This window comes from Patella vulgata, chromosome 5, assembly GCF_932274485.2.
Source record: "Patella vulgata chromosome 5, xgPatVulg1.2, whole genome shotgun sequence".
NCBI lineage: Eukaryota > Metazoa > Mollusca > Gastropoda > Patellidae > Patella > Patella vulgata.
In genome coordinates this window covers 66786033-66810835 of record NC_065883.2, presented here as the reverse complement: position 1 = coordinate 66810835, position 24803 = coordinate 66786033, and the positions used below count along the sequence as shown (strand labels likewise).

At 34.3% G+C, this 24803-nt stretch overlaps 1 protein-coding gene across 2 annotated transcripts; it reads right to left on the bottom strand.

Moving 5' to 3' along the window:
* Nucleotides 1–1397: 1397 nt before the first annotated feature.
* LOC126820419 (sodium-dependent phosphate transport protein 2A) lies at nt 1398–24803 on the bottom strand. 2 transcript variants are annotated; one of them, XM_050548350.2, is made up of 9 exons: nt 24570–24803; nt 24203–24476; nt 14348–14479; nt 12307–12438; nt 11525–11716; nt 10588–10706; nt 8717–8782; nt 8117–8279; nt 1398–7201 (listed from the first exon to the last, which is right to left on the bottom strand). In XM_050548350.2, exons 1-9 carry the CDS (start codon nt 24654–24656, stop codon nt 5913–5915), a joined length of 2454 nt encoding a protein of 817 aa, XP_050404307.2. In that variant the 5' UTR covers nt 24657–24803; the 3' UTR covers nt 1398–5912. The 2 variants fall into 2 exon arrangements, with proteins under 2 accessions (XP_050404307.2, XP_050404308.2); XM_050548351.2 differs by lacking the exon at nt 24203–24476 and having other exon boundaries at nt 24570–24801.

The window sequence follows — 24803 nt, the reverse complement described above, 5'->3', positions numbered from 1 at the left end:
CACGTTGTTTTTTTTAATCTCTAATCGTCATTTGAAGGATTTTCAGGCATGGTTTTCCCTTGTCAGTGGTGCAGGAAGGAGGCAATGACAAGGAAAGTTGTTTAATCGTTTGGATTGGATGAAAACCTCAGGTAGTGTGCACGTAAAAGAACCCTTGACATTTGGAACTTGCTATAAAAGTAGGCTGTAGTGTCCTGTTTGGACCAAATCTCCCTCGTAGCACACTGCTTAGCATATGACTGTCTTCATTAACCAAGTTGGTGCAGAACAGTAAGCCATTAATCCCAATTTCATTTCCATACGTGGTTCAATGAGGGTAATTACAGACTATACAAGGGGGACAACTCTTTTTTACACCTGGAGTGAATGCCTTTCGTATGTAAATGTAAAATGTATTCTGAAGTTGGTGAGTTCTATGGCTTAATCTCTTAGTTTGAGGTCAAAACTGATAACAAATCCATATGAGTTAGAGGGAGAATTTTGCCAGGATAGTGGATTGGAAAGTGCCAACTACCAAGGAATCCTTTCTATGTACATGTACTATGAATATAATCATGGGACTGAACACACACTTTACCAGAATCTTGTTGTTTCAAGCCGGTATTCAAACCCCATGTTATAAAATGACCTAAAATGGGAATAGCACGATTTACTCAAATCTACCATTATTTCAACTTATAAGACAATAATTTATATCAATATTTGATAATATACTGTTCTCTATGCCAAATTGTAATATTTAATTTACAGTAATAAACCTTTTGGTATCTAAGCAAGTTTGGAAGTTTTAACCAAGTGACATATCTCGTGTATTGCTAAGTGGTGGCCAAGTGGGTAAGACGCTGGCTTGTCGGCCTGGAGGTTGCGTGTTCGATTCTTGCACTGGTCGAGAAAGTCCATCGGGATTTTCTGACATGGTTGCCCCTTGTCAGTGGAGCAGGACACGGGGCCTGACAAGGACAGCTGTCTTAGTTGTTCAGATGGGACGTAAAACCAAGGTCCCGTGTATACCTTGGTGTGCACATAAAATTTGATATAAGAGTATGTCATAGAGCCTTTGTGTAGGCAAAATTTCCCTCATTGAACACTGTATGGCGTATGCCCTTCTTCATTATTCCAGTCCAGACAGAACAGTAGGACATTAAACCTCATTTCATTTCATTGACTAGGGAATAACACAGTAAAAATTCTGAGGAACTTTATCGGAAACACCAGGATCTAAACAGAGACCTACTGGTTTGTGAGCCACTGTAGCTACCTTACCCATTATTAGGTACTTCTTGGCCAAACCGGGACAGTATGATGATTATCCTATTTTCAACAGTAATGGGAGCCATGGTAGATCAGTGATACAAGGGAACAACAAAATAAAACTACCGAGACATAAATAATTTAAATACAAATTTATTTTAAATATATTTGTATATTTTAATAAAGAAAAAGAGATTCTATGATATGTACAAATATATATATACACAAAGTTTGTCTTTAACTTCCTTTTTTAAAATCCTTAAAATAATATTTACAAATATTCACATATTTACAAATCTAGGAAGCTTAAATATTTCACTTGCTTAGCTTTTTCCTCACTGAATTTAAACAATTTATCATTTTGACAAAATCTTTTTTTTTTAACAATACATTCATTCAAACCAATATAATGAAATCTAAATTAATAAATTAATTGATCTAAATAAATAAATTGATCTAAATGAATAAACTAATTGATCTAAATGAATAAACTAATGAATAAACTAATTGATCTAAATGAATAAACTAATTGATCTAAATTAAGAAATTAACTGATCTAAATTAATATTCACTGGCCATAATTGACGGTTATTTATTGTTAGTAAATCACTCAACATTTTAATTAGGTATAAAATAAATACACATATATTCTACAGTTGTATCAACTATATTCAAGATGCATTATTTTAGATTTAGATAAATGGTGTGGATGTTCTAATCCATTTAATATCCCAGCCATCCAATCTTCTAGAGAGTTGATTATGGGCTTGGCATGTGAATAAATATCTAAATAATAATCTATAAACATTTGAAGCCAGAAAAAATAAATGCAATAGGCGGATTTAGCTCTTACATAATGCATCTTTAATTGTAATCCTTTCACTCAATTATTTTTTACACACTTTCAATAAAAGTCTCCATTTTGTTAATTAAATTGGTTTAAAAAATATTTTTTTATTTGAGTTTTTTCTAGGTTGCTGTTCTAGATACTATTTTGTAACTAAACAAAATTACTGCCAGACTTTTTTACAAAACCAATGAATGTAGGAATGTTTATAATTTAGTATAATTATATCTTATAAATAATACCTGGTAAATAACTTAATATTAAACACAAAATATAAAACATCTTTAGGTTGGTAAAATCAGCAGTATCTAGTAGGGTTATTATAATATACCATCCCTTTATAATAATCATCAGATGGTCATAATATCAGTATTTAATAGGGTTATTGTCATATATACACACCATGGTTACCCACCCCCACCTTTATAATGATCATCAATTAGTGACACCAGTATTTATAGGATGTTAAATATACCATCCCAGTAAAATGATCAACCCTTGGTGACATCAGTATTTACAGGGTTAATGCGATATATACCACCCCAGTATAATGATCATTAGTTAGTGACATCAGTCATTTTAGGATTATAGTGATAATATATTACCCCAGTATTATAATATAATGATCATCAATTGCTAGTATCAGACTAGCAATAACAAATATATACAAAACTAGAACACAACAATTACTGGTTCATTATACACAGGCACAATGTTTCCATGTCCCATAGAACTGTTCTAGTTTTGTTTTGCCACTTTATGATTATGAACAGGAATGAGCTGTAACACATTCTTATGGAAGATCAATTATTAATCGATTTGCAGGACATTGGAAAGGGGGGATGGGGCAATTAGTATAGAAACTGTTCATGGGATTGAAACGTTTTATGATATGAATTGTTGTTGTCATGCATGGGGCTATGTATGGGTACCCAGTCTAGAACACCTGAAACAATATTTCATTTGAGAACTCAATTAGATAAAAAAAAAATTGATTGTACATGTAGTTTTATTTTTGACCTTCAAATTTTCAAATCAGTTCAATGAATTGAACATTTTCTTGTTCAGATATAAATCTAATGCATATGCAAATTCAAAGTCTATGTTAATTTCTTATCTTAATGAAGAGTAATTATTCAAAATATTCATGAAAAAAAAAATATGACTTTATTTTCAAAGATACATTTTATTAAATAGTATTATTTTATGCGCATTACAAATGAATATTATAAATGATATGAATTGATGTAAAAATGATATGCCAATCCTAGAAAATTTGAGTAAGTGACTCCCCCAGGGATGAACCCAGAGGTTAGTGGAGTGATACGGAATGAGACCACCGGGGATACCAAGGATGTAAAAGGAGCTTCGTTTCTACAATGATTCTCGTGTTTTCAAGTTTAGCAATGACTGACATTTTATCAGGTAAAACTACCTGATAATGACAGGTATATATACATATATACATATAACACAGGTATAGACATATATACAATAACAAGGCAAGATCTTAAATAATTTCTATAAAACACATTTTACAACTTATATGTTAAGTTCCAAATTAATAAATAACTTTAAAGCTTATTATGAATTTTATACATTGCTCCTTTGTTCTGAATACAATATTTCTGCTTTAAGATTGTTTTAAATTCATTTTTCTAGTCTACTATGAATTGAGATTCTTCTTTATAAATAAGTATGGTAAAAATACGCCTATGAAAATATGGAATAGAACAGGCATTGGACTAGTTGAGGTATGGTTATAATCTTCACAATGTGAACATATTATGACAAACATCTGATAGTTCTCCCTGGGACAAAAGTTTGAAGTTTTTAAGTTCTCCCTGGGACAAAATTTGAAGTTTTTAAGTTCTCCCTGGGACAAAATTTTGAAGTTTTTAAGTTCTCCCTGGGACAAAATTTTGAACTTTTATAACTTCTCCCTTGGACAAAATTTAGAAAATTTGTAAACTTCTCCCTATCGACTTTGCAAAGATACAAGTATTGTTCTCATAAAATTTCACTTCATATACTTTTGTTATCTACTTATCAGCACCATCCAGACTAATAAAGACAGGTGTCCACTATGCAGTCAAGGGTTCTTTCACATGCGCACACAGGACCTCAGGTTTTCATCTCATTCTCCTACACCACTGACAAGGAGAAAGCAGGTTGGACAATTCCATGAGGAACTTTCTCTGCCTGCACCGGTATCTAACCCAGGACCTCCTAGGTAGGGAGCCAGCACCTCCTTCACTGAGCCATCCCACAATTAATCAGATGTATGATACAATACCTTGACATTATGAAGATATATTGCATCTTACTCGACTTGCTACGAGTTTTAAAGATGTAATGCTTCTTCGTTGACTGGGCACACGTTTAATATAATCATGACCATATATAACCGTTATATATTTGGCAATTGTTGTCATGGTTACCAGTAAATACATAATACAATAATATGCATATTAATAAAAAAAATATTTAAGATCTATTTCAGAAATTGGTATTTTTTTCTAACTAAAAAGCTGTATAACTCTACAATAATTATTTGTTTGTTTTTTTATAACAGAATCTTAAAAATATTTAAACAAAATTGTATCTTAAAATACCAAAAATCAGATCACATTTGACAGCCTGAAAATTATCGTAAGAGCCAAACGTCCCGAAAAAATAAAGCCTTTTATGTTATTTACAGATTGTGTAAAAAGAATGGCAGAATTTGATGACCATAACAGAATATTAATATTTTCCAAGCTGTCCCCCGAAATCAATTTTCATTAAATTTCTTGCTAACAAAATAAAATCAAGAACAAATGTTTAATGTAAACATTTAAATAAAGATATATCTAAAATAAAGGTGTAAAGTCATTAAACAAATAAATATTTATATCATTTCCTGTACGAAGATTTGACAAATTTCAAATAAAACCAGGGTTTAAAATGATAAATAAGTTTTTGATCTGAAATACCCAATCCATTACCTCTGACCGTCATTAGAAGGTTTATGAATCCCTTATAAACGGCAATATTGTGAAAATCGAATCTCTAAAAAAGAATGCAAGTGCAAATATGGTTTTCAGTATTTACAAAGAAAGATATTTTGCAACATTCTTCATTCTCTGCAGACCATTGTGAACTATACGTGTTGAGTAAAATCTTTTTGATCCAATTGAATCCAAGCCAGGAGATTACCATGTTCCTGAAGCAATGACCATGAGTTATACAACATCTAGACGTTGCTTGATTACTTTATAGTTCCTGAACTTATAGCTACGTTATCTCCCTTTATCTCAGACATGTTACCAATAGCATCCAGATGAACATTGAAAGATCCTGGAAAGCGTGAGACTTGTTATTCGCAATGATCGAGGAATCTGATAGGCCCCCCCGCTGGGTCGGTAGCCAATCGAAATTAGTGCTGAAATATGCAGGGTATTACGTGAAGGGCTTGATAAGATGTACGGAGTTAAAGCAAGATCAAGCCTTCTATTGAAGATGTGAGATTACCTACATGTACAGTACATATTTTGGTTTTGATTTCTTAATTAAATTTTCAATAATAAATTTGCGTACATCGTAGCATGGAAGAATTAAGATACTGTCTGATAAATGCCAATGGCAATTGGTACTGTAGCTTAAAATTATTTTGTCCACATTTCAATTATATATGTATTTTTTCAGGGAATGTATATCTAAGTGTGCTGCTGTCTATAACATGTTCTGTCTATATTTCAATGGGCAGTTCTCCTGTGCTAACAGATCAATCACAATTTGCATTCACTTCAGATGATATTAATTGAATTCAACATTAAATTACGGAGTATTTGACATGGGATAATGAAGACAAGTTGATTGATTCGACGGAGTTTAGTTCGTTATTAGGTGTGGATGTTCGTTGTGAGATAGGTTGAAGCTCATCAACAAAAGATAGTTCTGTGTTTTGAAACTCAACTTCCTTGTCAACAGCCTCAAGCAGATTTTCATCGGAGCCGTTTTCTCCGCCACTTAATGTTCGCTTCCGATGTAAAATGGCACTCACCGCACTAACGGCACTTAACCTTTTCGACAAGTCAGGTTTTTTGTCAATGGGTGTCAATTCTGGCATCAGCATTTGATATGGACCGTTTCCGTCCTGACTGCATCGGCTGATGGTTCGGACACGACGGAACTGTTCCTTAGCTTTAGCTTTGTTTATCACAATGGGACTGGAATTAATAGCGTCTGTGTCCTCTTCATATTCTACAGACTGGTCGTCAGAGACTTCAGGAGAGGTTTTACAACTGGCACAAACACAACAACTACATATGCTTAACACACGCTGTATAACCCTGTCTATAGGAGCGAGTGAACGTAAACACTCCGGTAAAAAATCCCAGTTCTGTAAGACCAACGGCAAAATTGATCTACGTTTACTTTGAATGATTTTGATGATAACCACAATGGTGATGAAAATGAACAAAATACTGACGACAACAATGAAGGGTATGCGACCGGTCATGGACAGAGCGAAGAAAAATCCAGGAAGAAGCATAAACATCGAGAACAGATAGAAGATGGCAAACCATTTATATTCTGCTGTCGTACTTCCCAGAAATCTTGCTGCTCGGAGCGGGATACGTCGCATGAATGGTATCGGGTAATAAATTAGAATTCCGAGGATATTGAAGAAGAGATGACAGAGAGCCAACTGGAGAGCAATATCCAGGGTTTTAGCGGGAGCTGCCAGGGCTGCCAGGACTCCTGTTGCCGTGGTACCAATATTGGAACCAAGGGTCAATGGAAACATTCTCTCCAACTCCAAACAACCAACTCCGACCAATGGTGTGAGTGCTGAGGTAAACACGGAACTACTTTGTACTAATATGGTCATGCCTGCTCCAACCAAGATGGCAACGTAACCGGTCAGGAAAGATAATCGGCCTGGAAAGTCGGCGTTGATGGTTTTCTTGCAGACTTCCGCAATTTCGTCTCGGAGAATGGAATGGAGGAGTTTTACAATGAGGATCAAACAGATGCTGAGTAACAGGAGTGAAAATACGAGTAGTATGATTCCCGTAATCGTATCACTCCACCCAATCTGACTGAACAGCGAATAACCTGCAAATACAATATTAAACATAGATTATGCAAGAGCTAAATCTGTCTATTGCAGGGCCCTTATTCACGAAAACTTAAACTAAGATACAATCGAAATTTTAAGAAATACTGCAATTCGATTGGCTGACCAGTAAAATCAATTTGCATATATCCAATTTGCATATTGGTCAGCCAATCGAATTGCAGTATTTCTTAAAATATTGATTGTATCTTCAGGCCTGAAATGTTTTATAAATTATTAATTAGGCATTAATTAACTTATCCAGGCCATAATCAACTGTCGATGGCATCGGATTTCTCTGATATTAAATAGATTAGAACAGTTCAGCCATATTTTGATTTAAGCTAAAAATGGAGGAACGAGACTTAGCTTCGAACAACCAGTACGGTAGTTGAAATTATTGCACACATCTTGTCAAACCTTCGAAGGCTAATATCTTCGCTCGGAATAGAGTAATTTGAATGAAATTTTCAAATTATTCACTTTACATTATCTATTTTACGAACTATCATAGCAAGAATGGCTAGCTCTTTATCTAAATCTTACATAATGTATCTTTAAATATATTTATTACTTTGTCTTAATCTTTCAAATGATCAGTGATAGGGAGTTGCTTTTGGCAAATACTGTCTGGGGGTTGCTGATGGCAAACAGTTTGCAACAGGAGGCTGCTATTAGTGACCAGTGAAAGCAGGCTAATTATGGTAACCACTGATGCGGGGCAGCTGATGGCAACCAGAGATAGTGGGTCATTTTTATTTCTATAATTCGCTTTAGTTGTTCAGGAAACTGGAGGACCAGGAGAAAACGCATGGGGCTTGTCAAGTAAAATCATGCCACTTAAATCAATAACAGATCTTATGATCTAAAGATCAGGGTTGTGTCCAATAAATAGTAAACATGTGTACACTTACATTTTTCAACTGGTTCTTTTACATAAGTGATGCCCTCTGTTGTTGCATTGACTATAGATTCTGTTGTCTGGATGGTAGAGGTTACAGCTGAAGCCTGGATAGTGGAGGCTACAGTACTTGTCATGGTTTCATTAACAGGAACTTTGACATATTTGCAGTATACCTGAATTATAAAGGGGGATGGATATTAAAGATTTAATAGTTTATAAAATCTGAAACTAGGGAAACCTTAAACTAGGGAAACATTGATAGTTTATAAAATCTGAAACTAGGGAAACTTTGATAGTTAGATATGATAAATACTTTCATGCCAATGAGTAAGTACTGGCTGACAGTGATCCTCCAAATTGTTCAGCATGGTTTATCTTTGTCAATGGTGTAGGACAGAAGGCTGTCTGGCAAGGAACAGCAACTAGCCATTCGGATGGGACTAAAAACTGAGGTCCCATGAACACATTGGTGTGCATATAAAAGAAGCCTTGACAGTGGGAATTCAACAAAGCGTTGTGGACACGCCACTACCTGGACCAAATTCCCCCTATAGCACAATGATTAAAATCATAATTTCCCTTCTGTATCTACAAAACTATTATTAATTACCTTTAAAATAGTTCTATCCTTGGCATCAACATTTCCTGCTATATCAGCTATAACACTTTTATCAATCTGAAATTATTACAAACAATTGTATAAATTCTGCTGGTGAAGATTCATCGACCAAGACTTACTATCAGATGTCTTGGTGACCTAGACTATGCCAAACAGGTGAATTTAATTTCCTTGCATGTATTGGTGTATTTATTGCGCATGCTCTACAGATATAACTAGTGGAATATGTCTAACCTCGTTCTTCGAGTCCATTGTTACAAATGGCGCTGAAACCGCTTATGGTACTCGATTTGTGTACCAATGGTAAAATGTCTATTTTGTCTGAAATATTGGATATCAGAAGCCCATCTTTTCCCAGTAAGATTACAACATCAATGCCGATTTAAATTGACAAATAATTCATGTTTTCAATGTCAAAGACTTTGGGTGATATTGAGTTAAAGACTTAGCTACTTTAATGTACAACCTGTCGTGTGTTTTAGACTCTACCATTTTTTAATATAGAGTCTGTTGAGCAGAAACAAATAGACATTTGACACTGTTTGACTCATATGACATGCTTGTATCTAGGTTACGGCAATACTATCACACAAGTATTTGGAGCTCAAACACCGATATTTGTCCAAAATTTGGGGATAAAATTCGCTGCCATTTCTCGTATTGGATATTTAACCTGTGTAGCATGTATTTTGCTCACTGAGCAGGTTTCTTGTCAAATAAAAGATAAAAAAGAGAAAAGAAGAGAGTGTTTGATGTTAGAGTCACGTTTAATCTCAATCAAACAAAAGTCCAGACATTTCTATTTGTTTTTCGTCTCAGGAAATTTTTACCGCGATTACAGGAAGGCAACTGTGTATCTTTATTTTGTTTGTTTTATCATTTATTTTGTTTCTAGGTCAACTTGTAATAAGGTCAATCTGTCTGGTGGCCCAGTTGATCATCTGAAGCCTTGAAATATCAAATAAAACAAATATGGCCTCTGCGAACCCGGCCTAGTCTTTTAAACACAGATATCTGGGAATTTAGCTACTTAAAGGAGCTAAATCGCTAATATTTGGGAGCTAGAAATTGACAAAAGTGGGTCGCAATGCATATAATACTGTAATATGAATGTATATAAACTGATTTTCATTCAATGGTTTCCGTTTTTACTCCAATTTCAAATCAGTTATGGTTCGGCGAAAAAAGCCAGCAGTCTCAAGCGACTGCAAATTTCTAGCGTCTGGCTATTCCAGTCTACATACGCCGTTTGATTTGGTGCAATGTGTCTAGCCTCGTCCCTCGACTCTCTTGATACAAATGGGGCTGTAGCGCATTATGGTACACGATTCGTGTACCAATGGTAAAAATGTTTATTTTGTCTTAAATATTGGATATCAAAAGCCCATCTTTTTCCGGTAAGATCACAACATGAATGTTGATTTAATTTGACAAATAAATCGTGTTTTCAATGTTGAAGATTTTGGATGATAATGAGTTAGAAACTTAGCTACTTTAAATTCACATGGTTTCAAAGGGAGACTTAATTGTTTTCTTGGTGAGAGGTGGTTTGGGGAGACCCCCTGTTAGAGACTGTTACTTGATTCAGCCTTGCCTTTTGTTCTAAATTAAGGACCGTGCCTGAAAGCTTATTTAGAATTTTGATTTTCTTAATGTCATGGTTCTGTAATTCTTTGGAGTTATATCCATGGTAGTAGTTTTTAAGTATACAATTCGGGGCAAGGGGTTGGTGTATGGCATGGAGTGAGGTAAAAGAGTTGTTTTTTTCCTGCATAAAATAAGGTGAGCTATAAACAAAGCTAGACCGGGTCCCCGATCACCAATCAGAGAGCTAATAGTTGAAAATAAATCAGTCTACTAACCTGAACAACTAACTGGGTTAATGGTTTCGTGATGGTTTTTAACAAATCTTTCTTTCCACCTTTCAAACTATCAAAATCCCAAATCGATACAATCTTCTTCGTCAATTCATACAGACAACCTGGTAAAATAAAATAATTAATAATAGAACCTTACCATCGCAATACAGGGCCAGAATATGGCATGGGCTTTAGGGGCCGCCTACTCTTATATCGAATTCCAACTGCCAAGGGCTCTTTTACGTGTTCACCAATGTATACACAGGACCTCGATTTTTCATACCATAGAACAACTAGACAGCTGTCCTTGTCAGGCCATCCGTCCTGCACCACTGACAAGGAGAAACCATGTCGGAAAATCCTGATGAACTTTCTCAGCCAATCAGGGATCAAACATGCGACCTCCGGGATAACGAGCCAGCGTCTTACCTACTTAGCCACCGTGGCTTCCAATTTCAGTCAAATATGTCAGTCTGGACTGATTGGCAGTCAAAATAACTGAACATGTACATGTCATTTTACGTGCCATAAAATTATAATTTCAAAGAATTTAATCTTAAAACATCATACATTATATCCTAAATAAGAAACAATATGGATGCTAGAGTTAGGAGAGAGAGAGAGAGAAATGGGGTTTAACGTCCACTCGACACAAACTAGGTCATTTCGGGACTAACATATGGTTTAATTTTATTTACATAATTCGCTTGCGCGTAGGGGTCTTTAGCAGTGGGAGGAAACCGGAGGCCCCGGAGAAAACCCACGAGGTTGGACAGGTGACCCTACTCCTTGCCACGTACAACCGGGGATTCGAAACCACGCCAGTCGACTCAACGACAGACTTTATGATACAGCGCGCACGCTAACCATTCAGCCATCCAACCCCCCACTAGAGTTAGGAAGTCGATAATATATGGTAATAATTTGTTATAATATTTACCTGTGGCAACTTCAAGAGGTAGAAGAACTAAAACAGTTAACCAATTAAACACATCATGAACTGTTGCTCCGGCAAATGCTCTCTTAAACTCCGCCTTCTGTCCCGAATGAGCCAATGAAACGATGGTATTGGTTACCGTGGTACCGATGTTGGCACCCATGATAATTGGTATACCTGGTCGTACATCGATAACTAGACAGGAAGAAATACAATCATTAATTTTTATAAAACGAAACAGTTTAATTCAAACCTGAGATCGTAGAAGTCATTATTTTCATATTTCGGAAAATATCAAAGTTTCTATGACTTATCCACACGAAAATGTGATCAAATTGATTATTTAACCTTTAATTAAGAAAACAAAATCAAAATATTAATGATACATGTATATGGTCTTGTATGTTTGTTTAACTAATTTTCATTTCATCATTTCAGGACTAATATTCCTTTAAGAGATTCAACTTTCACTAAAATGGTAGTTTGTAAGGAAATCAACATCGCTCAAATTACATCAGACATTTTAAGTGTCCAATTATAAAGGTCAGCAAAACTTTTAATTTGGATTTCACAAACAAGTTTTAATAAGCTTAACTTAGATCAAGGACCATAACTCTGAATCATTTAATTGTGATTCCACATTTTCTTTGCTTAACTTGAAAAATTATAAACTAATTAACTGGATTTATTTTTAAAATATCACTAATGATGTCAAAAGAATCTTAAGAATTTTAATCTGGATAATGATAAAAAGAATCTGGATAAACCAGCCTGTAGACACTTACTTCCAGCTGATACCATGGTGATTATGATTGATGTTGATGTAGAAGAGGACTGTAATAACACGGTTGCTAGGACACCAATCATTAATCCACTAATCGGGTTCATCAACAATTTGCTGTCCGCAAAAACATTTCCTGAAAAAAAAGATGAAGAGATATTTGTATGAAGTAAATTGAGTTAATATATACATCGATTTATGCATTTCTCTGTTTTACGGAAGCCAGTGAGGATTTTTCATATCAATGATTTATTTTATAATCAATACCAGTACAATATTACTAGAGAGAGAGAGAGAGAGAAATGAAAATGGAATTTAAGAAGACTGGGCTTATGAGGGAAATTTTGCCAGGGCAGCGGCACTATTGCCTACTCTTATATCGAATTCCAACTGCCAGGGGATCTTTTATGTGCATTCCAATATACACACGGGACCTCGGTTTTTCGTATCATCCTAAGAACTAGACAGCTGTCCTTGTTAGGCCCTACGTCTGCATCACTGACAGGGGAAACCACGCCGGAAAATCTGGATGAACTTTCTCGGCCAATGCAGGGATCGAACACCTGACCTCCAGGTTAGCGAGCCAGCATCTTACCCACTTAGCCACATGATCCCCCTTACCATAGAGAGAGACAGAGACAGAGAGAGAGATGACATGGAGTTTAAGAAGACTGGGCTAATGAAGATGGGCATACGCCATGCAGTGTGCTATGAGGGAAATTTTTACCCGGGCAGTGGCACTATGGCCTACTCTTATATCGAATTCCAACTGCCAAGGAATCTTTTACGTGCAAGCCAATGCATACACAGGACCTCGGTTTTTCGTCTCATCCAAATGAGAGTGAGAGAGAGAGATAGAGAGTGTCCACTTAACACAAACTAGGCCATTTCGGGCATGCTTAGGGGTCTTTAGCAGTGAGGTAGGAAACTGGAGGACCAGGAGAAAACCAGTGAGAGATTAACATATGGTTCAATTTTATTTCATAATTCGCTTGCGCGTAGGGGTCTTTAGTAGTGAATGGAAAATGGAATACACGGAGAAAACCCAAAAGGTTGGAAAAAAGAAAAAGAACTTGAGTCTTATAGAATAACAGGTCTTTTGTTCGTTAAAGAAATAAAAATATTTTCATGATAACACCTGTAAGTAATTAATGTCGAGACTCGAGATCCCCTGTCAGTCAACATCCCGATAAATCTTAAAACAGAAGTTTAAATGTCATAACTTATGATTAATAAAACGGTAGTTACAACAGGATATATTAAATTTAGATCTTAATGAAGCTGTCAAATCTTATAACATTATCTATAAATACGTTAGGAGGGTTGGGTGACTGTGTGTTATACCTTGTACACTTTTAATCATGGGATCTGTCATGAGTAAAGACAAATTTGTATTATACTGTCTAGGGGGTGGTCAGCAGGTCTAACAAGTGCGCTTTAGGTCATCGAGTCTGTCATTGAGTCAAGTTTTGAGGTTTCGACATTGTCTATGACAGATGCCATATTTACAGGCTTGCTGCACAGACAGTGTAAATAGTGTATAATATACACATATTATGTTTCTAACAGAGAGAGAGAGAGAGAGATGGGGTTTAACGTCCACTCGACACAGACTAGGTCATTTCGTGACTAACATATGGTTTAATTTTATTCCAATACTTCGCTTGCGTGTAGGGGTCTTTAGCAGTAGGAGGAAACCGGAAGACCCAGAGAAAACCCACGAGGTTGGACAGACAACCCTACTCCTTGTCACGTACAAATACAACCAGGGATTCGAAACCACGTCAGTTGACTCAATGACAGGCCTTATGATACAGCGCGCACATGCTAACCATTTGGCCATTCAACCCCCCAGTTTCTTACAGAGAGTGTGACATGTTTGCTGCTGTCTAAGGTACGCACAGTCTGCCTTCTACACAAGATTTTCATTATTCCCTAAAACATCTTACACACTAGAAAATACGGAAAATTAATTACAAATCTTTCTTTAAAAACTAGAAAATACGGAAAATTACAAATCTTTCTTTAAAAAAATATAAACAAACCTGCTGTTTTGCCGGCTACCAGTCGGAAGGCCGAGCTGAGAAAATCGAGCGAACAGATAAAAAAATATAATAGAACTAGGACAAGAATTATTTTGCCCAGTGTCTTTAATCTGGACAGACATCTTCCACGTCCTGAAATAAACAACACAAAACATATCAGCATGCTGGGCAAATAAACGATATAAAACACAATTATTAACTCTTTATACCAATTGAAGTATTTATACCATCAACTAATTAACTCTTTATATCAATTGATATATATTTATACCATCAACTATTTAACTCCATTCATCTTGGTTCGAACGATCCAAGTACGCGAGGCTTAATGTCTACTTCCACCTAGGGTCATATCGCAGACTATTTCATCATCATGATACGGATAATTCTGATGTCTAATCGATGTCTAGTGCAATATCTTTTAAAAGTATAAACTATAATTGGTTAGTTGTTGCTCAAGGATACAGGAACACCTAGCATCACTTAGCATCTATTTAAGTACTGATTATTCTTTACATTAATTTACTATTGTCTTCATTTTGTCTTTTGAATTATAGACATTTAGTCTTTTGTATTATGATCTTGATTTTGTCTTTTATACTTTTATGGATTTTTGTTTATACCAACTTAACCGGTCATTGTCCACTATAGTCACCACAACGTTATACAGCTAAGTGGTCACGGTCGACTAAAGTCGACCACAACAAGAACCTTTTTTATAAGCCGCATTTGAGTATTTAGTTTCGTATTTAATTGATATGGCCACGCATGCGTGTCAGACAGGAACTTGTCTAGTCAAGGGCATTGAGAAAAACATGTCTTTGTTCAACATTTTTTGACGAAAAACGTAATTTAACGATGTCGGGAACGATAAAGACGCTCGAAGTGGTTGAAATTCTTATGAAATATTCTGACTCGGATTATATCGATGACACCGATTCTGAAGACGATATTTCTGATGAAAAGAATTTAGAATGATTTGCAAATTATAGATCAACTTATCCCCTTCAACTTTTTTATTGGTGTCAAGGGTCTATCAGTTATAATTATTCGGCAATAGTCGATTGAAATAGGCATACAAAATATTTCACGTCAGCCTTTATTTAGCCTGACCACTTGACGTCATGACGTCAAAATGACATCGACCGGTTAAGGGTTAAGATTAAGGTCAACAAATATAAATACATTTAATTAATGAATAATTCCTATAGCTAATAATTTGTGGTGTGCTTTTGTATTTAATATTTAAGACAATTTATTTCTTTTTTTGGTTTTTTTTTTTAGATTATTGCATATATTGTTGGTCAGATTTAAAACAATTTGTATATACATGTATTGTCCGCCCATAGCTAGAGAGGGTGGGGGTGGGGGTGGGAGTTAGCTTGCCCGGGACACCTAACCACGCATTTTACATTGGACGCAATACAAAGCCAATGACAAATGTGCCCATATCAGTATGGGCGTCCCCTAAAGCTGAGTGACATTGGTTGGGCTGCCCCCCCCCCCACCCCAGCTAGCTACAGGCCTGATTAGTAGGTTTGATTTGAAATGATTTGTATTTATTGGGATGTTATTAGACAATTGTATTTATTGCGGGTCGGTCTGATTTAGAGTAAAATGAGTTTAGAAGAAAGTTCTACTGCTAGCAGATTATTAATAGAAGAACTATGAAGCCTAATGGTGTAACTATAGCAACCAGAGATCAATACATCCAAGAAACCAGACTAATACCCCTAGATATCGGAGTAGGTGATCTAACTAACAACTAGTAACAACCAGTATAAACTAGTCTATACCCACCATAAAACTATTCAAATTATATATGCATACCAATTACCGTTTTTTAATTGATTTATTTCTAAATAAGGCCACACCAATTAAATTTTCTATTCTTTGAGAACACCTGTAAAAATTATCCTCAGTCCCGTAACTAGGGGGGATGCAGTTTGGCCCCCGTGAAAAAAGAATTGTCGACCATAAAATTGTTTGACCATAAAAACAATAGATATACATTGTCTATCAATTTTACAGCACCCCTGAGAAAACTTCCCACCCCCTCATTGCTCTGAGCTAGTTATTGCCCTGATTATCCTTGGGGAAAAAGATTTATTTAAACCAACACCAAAAGTACTTGGTTGTGTCATTAAAAAGCTTTTTATTTCTAATTTTTAAGTTTTGAAATTCTAAAGCTGCAATTTCATATTTTTAAGTTATATTTTTAAAATTTATTGAAATAAAGCCTTAAAGTAGATGGTATCCATAAATCGTCCTACCTTGTTAAAGAATAATCCTATTAATCCTACAATTCACTATTGCCAGCTGAGAAATTGGCAAAAATATCATTTTCAACTTCAAATTCCAACGTTTGAAGTTAGCTAATGCATGGAAGGCAACAGGAAAACAAGGGAGGTAATTGTGTTATTTCCTGTGTCAATGATTTTTAAGGGTGGGAAAGCTAGTGAGTTGATAACCTATTGAGCAAAAGACAGAAATAATTATGTTTTGACTTTCTTAGAAAATATGAAATTCTCGCTTTAAACTAAACATCTCAACACCTGATTCAAGAGGCTATTTATTTACCAAGACCCCGATGAACATAAAATCAATTTGGTGTGGCCTAAGAACTTTGTCTTGTGTGTAATTATGCAGTCATGGACCATAAATTCTTTACACCTTCCCAGATTTAAAGACATCCTAGAGTGGAACAATGTTTATTTTATTATTATCATACACATTAGACATATTGTTTAGATTTATTTTTAAACTTATAAATGAGAATGAGCAGGATGACGACAGTATTAGATTTATCAAGGATATCCTAGAGATTGTGTAAAACTGGTTGGCCTATTGTATAACAGCCTACATGCTGTCCCATCCCATTTATCTTCCAAGATAATTTACATAACTTTAGTTAAATATACATAATATCAATCTGTTTCACAGAGGAATTTCAAAAGCCTTCTTATAACTCTGTATAAGATGATGATCATTGCCTCGATAATGCGTGCATTGTTTACATAAGATGTTGTTTTGTTAAATCGTTGAAGAAGAATGGTACCATTTGCTCATTTTATATACCCATCTACACTAAATAAGAAATATTTCTTTATCTAGATATACTTCAAACACCTTTATTTATTTTTCTAATGCTTCAAAAAAATGTTAGAGAATTTAATTTGCAGATGGAAAAAAGTTAATATTGCGGGCTCATTAAGCCCCACCCATGTCATCCCTCTCAGTGATTGTAGAGGCCTAGTGACTATTCACTGCTGATCAGTGTGATATTATATAGGCGCCAAATCTGCCTATTGCAGGTCTTTATTTTGGATTCAAATGTTATATAAATCATTATTTAGACATTTATTAACATGACAGACCCATAATTAACTTTCTAGATCATATGATGACAGAGATTCAAATGGATATTTAAAAATGTGAGATTTAAAAATTTATAATCAAAACTTTAAAGTCCACACAATTTTTATTTTTATGTTTTCAAGTAGTCCTGACTAACTCGATATCAAAATGAGGAAAATATCTTAAGATAATTTACGATTATACATGTATTTGCTCATCCAAATACTTCCTGTATTTGACATAACGATAAATTGTTGTATTATTATATTAATAAAATTTTTGGGTTGAAAAACTACAAACTTCCTTTCTATAACCTAACTATTAAAATAAATATTTTATCCTCTTGTTATACAGTGTACATGTATCTCCTAGCCTGACAATAAGGCACCGGTACCTGTCACTGTCAATGGCAGGCATAAATTCAAGCATTGTCTGACAAAATCTGTCTGTTGCCTGTCATTTTGTCCAGAACAAATTGTCTTTCTTATATGACTTTATTGATATTTAAAGTTACAATTTCATATTCTTAAGTTATATTTTTAAAATGTATTAAAATAAAGCCCTAAAATATATGGTATCTATAAACAGTCCTACCTTGTTAAAGTATAATCCTATTAATCCTATAATTCATTATTGCCAGTTGAGAAATTGGCAAAAATATCATTTTCAAATTCAAACGTTTGAAGATAGCTATTCTATGGTGGGGAATAGGAAACCAAGGGAGGTAATTGTGTTATTATTTCCGGTATGAAGATTTTTAAGTGTGAGAAAGATAACCTATGATCGTATAATAGTGAGTTGACAACCTATTGAGCAAAAGACATAGAAATAATTATGTTTTGACTTTCTTAAAAAAATATGAAATTGTAACTTTAATATGTCCTATACAAACTTAAACATATCAGATACAACTTCAGTAAATGAAATGGGTTTTAACATCCTACAGTTCTGCCCGACTGGGCTAATTTTGCCCAGACAGTGACCCTATGGACTACTCTTATATAGAATTCGAACTGCCCAGGTCTTTTATGAGCACGCCAATGTGTATGCAAGAAAACTCAGTTTTTCATGCCATCCAAATGACTAGACATCGTCCTTTGCCAGGCCCGACGTCACTGACACAGGGGAACCTCACTGAAATATCCCGATTAAATCAACTTCCGCAAAGCTTGACATTTTATCAGGTACAACTAAAATCATTCTTTCAGGTGCATTTATCTCTTATTTAAAAAGCTATCAAAAACTCTAAGGATCGTCTATATGATAACCAAGACTACTAACTAGGTAATCTGGTCTTTTAGTCAAGGTGTAATTAAGAGGGGATTATATCAATGTACTGATATATAGACCAAGTACAGTGTCATGACATATGACATGCTGAGTAATGACTGTCGACTTATAGCCTCAAGGTTGTATCATCATCCTCTAGTCGTATCCCTTCTCTTTACTACCAACTTCGTTAATGTCTTACAAAACAAATATAGATGGTGCACTTGATTGATGGGTTGAAATTGTCACTTATCTATCATTTTCGAATTTAAAGATACATTATGTAAGATTTAGACACAGAACTAGCCATTCTTGCTATAATAGTTCAAAAATAGATATTGTAAAATGAATAATTTAAAAATTTCATTCAGATTACTCTATTGCGAGTAAAGATATAAGCCTTTGAAGGTTTGACAGACATGTGCAATAATTTCAACCACCGTACTGGTTGATCGAAGCTAATATTTGATTAAATCAAAGTATCGCTGAACCATTCTAATCTATTTAATATCGGAGAAATCTGATGTCAATGAGAGTTGATTAAGGCCTGGATCAGTTAATTAATGTCTAATTAATACTTTAGAAAACATTTCAGGTCTAAAGAAAGATCTGCAATAGGCAGATTTAGCTCTTACATAATGTATGTTTAAGGAGTTTTTTTTAAGTAGTTTAACGTTTGGTTAATTTTGTACCTTGCCATGTCCCATCTCAAATTTAGTAAATTAGTCAAGTTCTCTAATTTGCTAAAAAGAATTTGAGCAAAATAATTCAAGCAAAATGATTTACACACAGAAATTCGGTAGTTTCCAAGATTTTAGAAATGATTTCTTTTTTCAAATAATTTTTGAAAAGACTTCAAAATAATTCAAGCAAAATGATTCACACACATAAATTCTCTAGTTTCCAAGACTTTAGAAATGATTTCTTTTTAAAAAAAAATAATTTGGAACATTTTTAACAAAATAATTCAAGTAAAATTTACACACATAAATAATCTACTTTTTTAAGATTTAAAGAAATGATTTCTTTTTTTTTTTAAGATTTTTTAAAAGACTGAATGAAATAACTGAAGTGAAATGGTTTACAAATGTAAATTTTGATACATTTCTACACACCTTATACAACCTTGTTTAGACATGAATTCAATACACAAGAACGAGTTTTTACATGTGGATTAACCTTAAACATGTTATGTGTGTGTTGGAGTTTTGAGGAGAAAAATTATTCTCAATACTAGTCCATTGTATAGAGAGGATTAATATTATAATATTGTATCATTATTCACTGCTATTACATAAAAAAAATACCAGGCCCTGGGTTAACAAAGCATTCTCAGACATAAGTTACGAATTTACTCAAAATTATTTGCCTTATTTTGTCTAAAATATAAAACTTTTGTTGTTGTAATGTATCAAATACATCAATAAGAAACTATGTGTAAAGATTTGTGTTTTTAGATCAAAGATGTTTCTCCTAAACAGTGATTGAAAGTTGAGTAAATTCTTAATTAATTTAAGTCTGAGAATGCTTTGTGGACTCTGGGCCAGGTTCTGCTTTTAGACATACAAGTAACCTTCTCTTTCTTCTCTTACAAACTCCTATTTTCTTTAATTTTTAAGCTAATAATTACAAGTATTACATAGATGATGGTATTGATGTTAATCTTATACCAGTATTTGACTGCAGATTTCTCTCTCTGCGCATTTCAGACTAATATTTTAATTATTCAGTTGTTTATTACAATATTTGTATAATCATTGAGAGAGAAGTCGGGTTTAACATCCACTCAACACAAATTAGGCCATTTTGGGATTAACACATGGTTCAATTTTATTTCAATAATTTGCTTGTGGGTGTACAGCTCTTTAGCCATGGGAGCAAATCGCAGGACCCAGATAAAACATGAGATTAGATAGGCGGAGGGAATCGACTCAATGACATACCTGATGATCTAACGTGCAAATGTTAAGTTATCCAGTCACCCAACCCCCCTTGTACATGTATAATTAATCACACATGAAGATATAGATCATGTTAATCTAGAACCGGTATTTGACTGACTTCTTTCTCTATGATAATAACAGAAATCTATCACAGTTAGTAGTAGTAGGTTATGACGCAGTAGAGAATGTGGAGTAGAACAGTCAGTAACCTGTTCATTCATTCAACACAACTGTCGGTACTAATCTACCACATGCTATTATATACCTTGGTATATTGTCCTACCACGTGGTTTATTTCAAGCAAAGAGTTTCACTCAGGGCATTGATAGCAGATCAATTTTTTACATATTAGCAAGGATTTCTTTCAAAGAACATGATAATTTTTAGAACTATCCCAATTTTTAAATAAATACAAACTATACATTTAACTATGTTAAAGGAGCATTATTGGAGCTTAGATAAAGAGCTGGCAGTTCTCATTATAACAGTTGAAAAACAAAATAATGTAATGGGAATATGCTGAAAATTTCAGTCAAATTGCGAATGAATTTTAGGCCTGACCTAAGTCTCGATTATCCATTTTTAGATTAAATCATCAATCAGCGATGAACAGCAAATCAGATTCAAATCCAGTGAAAATCTGACACATAAGATGGCATTAAGAGTTGACTGAGGTGTTTTCATGATAATTAATGTCTAAGGCTGACCTTAAAAATATCTTTGTTTCACCAAACCCGACCCACAATCGAGGAGAAGGGTCGGTAGGTCGGGTTTTTTTTCTGATTTTTTTTTTTAAGAGCTAATTTGACAGCTTGATAATTTTCCGGGTGCAAACATTCGTCTTCTTTTATTGGCAAACAAATCAATGACATCGGGATTTTTCTTGATGCACGACTCGCACACAAATTGCGACAAACTCACGTTTGAAACTCCCTCAACACGTTTTTAACGATCGTGCGGGTTGTGCCTTTATTTTTCTCGAAAACGGATATTGAAAATATCGTCGTCATGTTTAAAACGACGCCCCACAGACATAGAGGCAGAATCATTTCGTGGGAATGGACGTGCTTTCGTCTGCAACCATTTTGTTGAGAAGCGACACCTATGACGCTTTCGTCTTGATCAACCAGTTTCAATAATGAATCAAACCATAGCCATAGTAAAGGGAAATAACTCTCGTGATATATTTCAGGTTGACACACAAAATAAAATAAAAAGATCGCGGAAAAGTGCAATAAAATAATTTAAGTCGGGGGTGGTTTTAGTTAGTCGGTCGCGTTAGGCGAAACAAAGATATTTTTAAGGTCAGCCTAATTAATAGTTTATATAACATTTCGGGCCCAATGAAAGACCTGCAATAGGAAGATTTAGCTCTTGCATAATGTTTGTTTAAGTGTATTTTATTGTTATATTTTTTCAAATTCTTATGTTACAACATGTAATTTGGCCGACAGGTAAATTCTCTGGATGGTCAATTTCAATGACAGTCAACTCTGTCTTTACCTTTATATCACTAGAAATTGTAAGAAAATGATATGAGATTCAAATTTCTAGAAGCTTTCTCTATTATATGTACTCAAGAATTACATACGGCTCACCAAAATGACCAAAATGCAGGTATTGTTTAAGTCTCAAGCATGACATACGGCTCACCAAAATGACCAAAATGCAGGTATTGTTTAAAGTGAAGGTTACAGATATTAGCAAGGACCAGTTTATTGTTTCTGTAATCTGATATTCATGTAGTTGAATATCTACAAAGACCAGTGAAACATGATATATTTTGAAGTATATTAACCCCTTTATACTCCCTGTATCCACTGGGAAAATATACCAATTATTACTACAATATATTCATTGTTTCTACTAATATAACTATCAATGGGTTATACTATTCCAGTATCCTTTAACATATTCCCATCTAAATATACAATGTATATTGTTTTACTATGATACAGCTATATTGACAGGAAACCATGACACAGCTCAAAAATTAACAAGGGCCACACACGCATCCCTTTTTGGGAATGGGCTACAATGATTATTAAATTGATCATAGGCCTGCTGTAATTGCCTAAGACATTTAATAGAGTGTATAAATAATGCATGTGATATCGTTCAGGTATATCATTTTGTACCATATGAATAACTCGTGTATATTAGTGTGTATTATATGTATTTGAGTGTGCATTATATGTATAAATCATGCATATTAGTGTGTATTAGATGTATAACTTACAGATATTATTGTACATGTACATTATATATATAATTCATGTATATGAATGTGCATTTATATGTATAACTCATGTCTATTAGTATGTATTAGATGTATAACTCAGGTATATAAGTGTATATCTATATGTAGACCTACAGACCACATATATCAGGTGTGAAATATATGTAAAATGCAGGTGAATACATGTAAGTGTGTAATATAAGTATAATGAATATACATAAGTTTATATAATCCATGTATATCACACTAAACAATCAGTACATTATGATATACATGAAGTCATTATAATCATATATCACATACATGTAGATATAATATATACTATATTACCCTTTATACACCATAAACACTTATCTTTATTACTATGGTAACAACCATTTTATTATTTTAGAACACTTTCAACTTTTCATTTAAATTAAGATGTGTCATAGATTTGGGAATATCATTTAATTACTACTTTTAATTTGTTTTAAATAAACCCATCCATCAATCAACTTAAATTTAGAAGTAGAAAATTTATATTAAATTTCTTTTCATATTTGTCTATCTACTAGTGTATATAAATTTTATTATTCAATAAATATTTTCTATTTTAGTTTTATTTAATTCGATACTTAAGTACTGGGAAAGGTTAAGAGTTGTCTATATTGATCGTATTGAATAGTCCAGTTTGAACTGGAAGTACGCGCGTGTTGCAATTCTATTAACACAATGCAATGCCGCCCACTTCATAAAATCAAAAATATAAATTGTGCATAAATTTTCTGAATCAATAAAAAGACTTTTAAAATTATATCTTAATTTATATATTCCTAATGATTTGAAATAAATTTGATATCAAAATAAAAAGCGCAATTGACGATCAGACGATGAATAAATAGGAAGCAGATGTTCCCGAACGTTATAGGAAGTGCGCGCGTGGCGATTCGAATCGTGGCAGACGATAACAACCTGAAAGAGAACCTGTTAGTAAAATCACAAAGAATTTAACAAAAATTTCACGAAAAAAATTAACAAAATAAACACACATATTATGAAATTACGCACCACAACAAGTCACACCTCCGGATTCAATAATGTAGCTGTCGTCTGCTTTAATATCGGACACCTCGGGGGATTTTGGCGCCACATTAACTTCCACGTCTGATAAACTGGAACCAAGAGAAGAAATCCCTTCGTCAGTTTCCTTCAAGAACCCGCTTTTCTCTTTCCCGTCCTGCTCCATTGGTTTAACACTAGCAGACAGTTTGGAATCCGAGACCGGCACCATGTGGCTGATGGCGGCGCCATTTTGTTCAACATTTCCATGTGTAGGAGAATCCTAAGAGAGGAAAAGGCAGAAAATCAGCCAAAAATCAACCCCATAATCGGGTTCTTTTTCTCTCTCACATCAATTAAAACAAATACCACTTACCTTTTCTTCCACAAATCCCTCGTCAATTCCCACATCTAAAATCTCAGTCGTAGATTTTTTTTCATCGTGAATAGCCGGTTTCGTCATTTCTATGGTAATACTCACTGGAGTAATACCAACCGACTTTCTGTCAATGGTAGTTCAGTTACTATTAGCCGTAGCTTTGCGATCACGCCGCTTTCTCAGTCTATGAGATAATAACCGGCCGATCCTCGTATCCGTACTAATACAGCC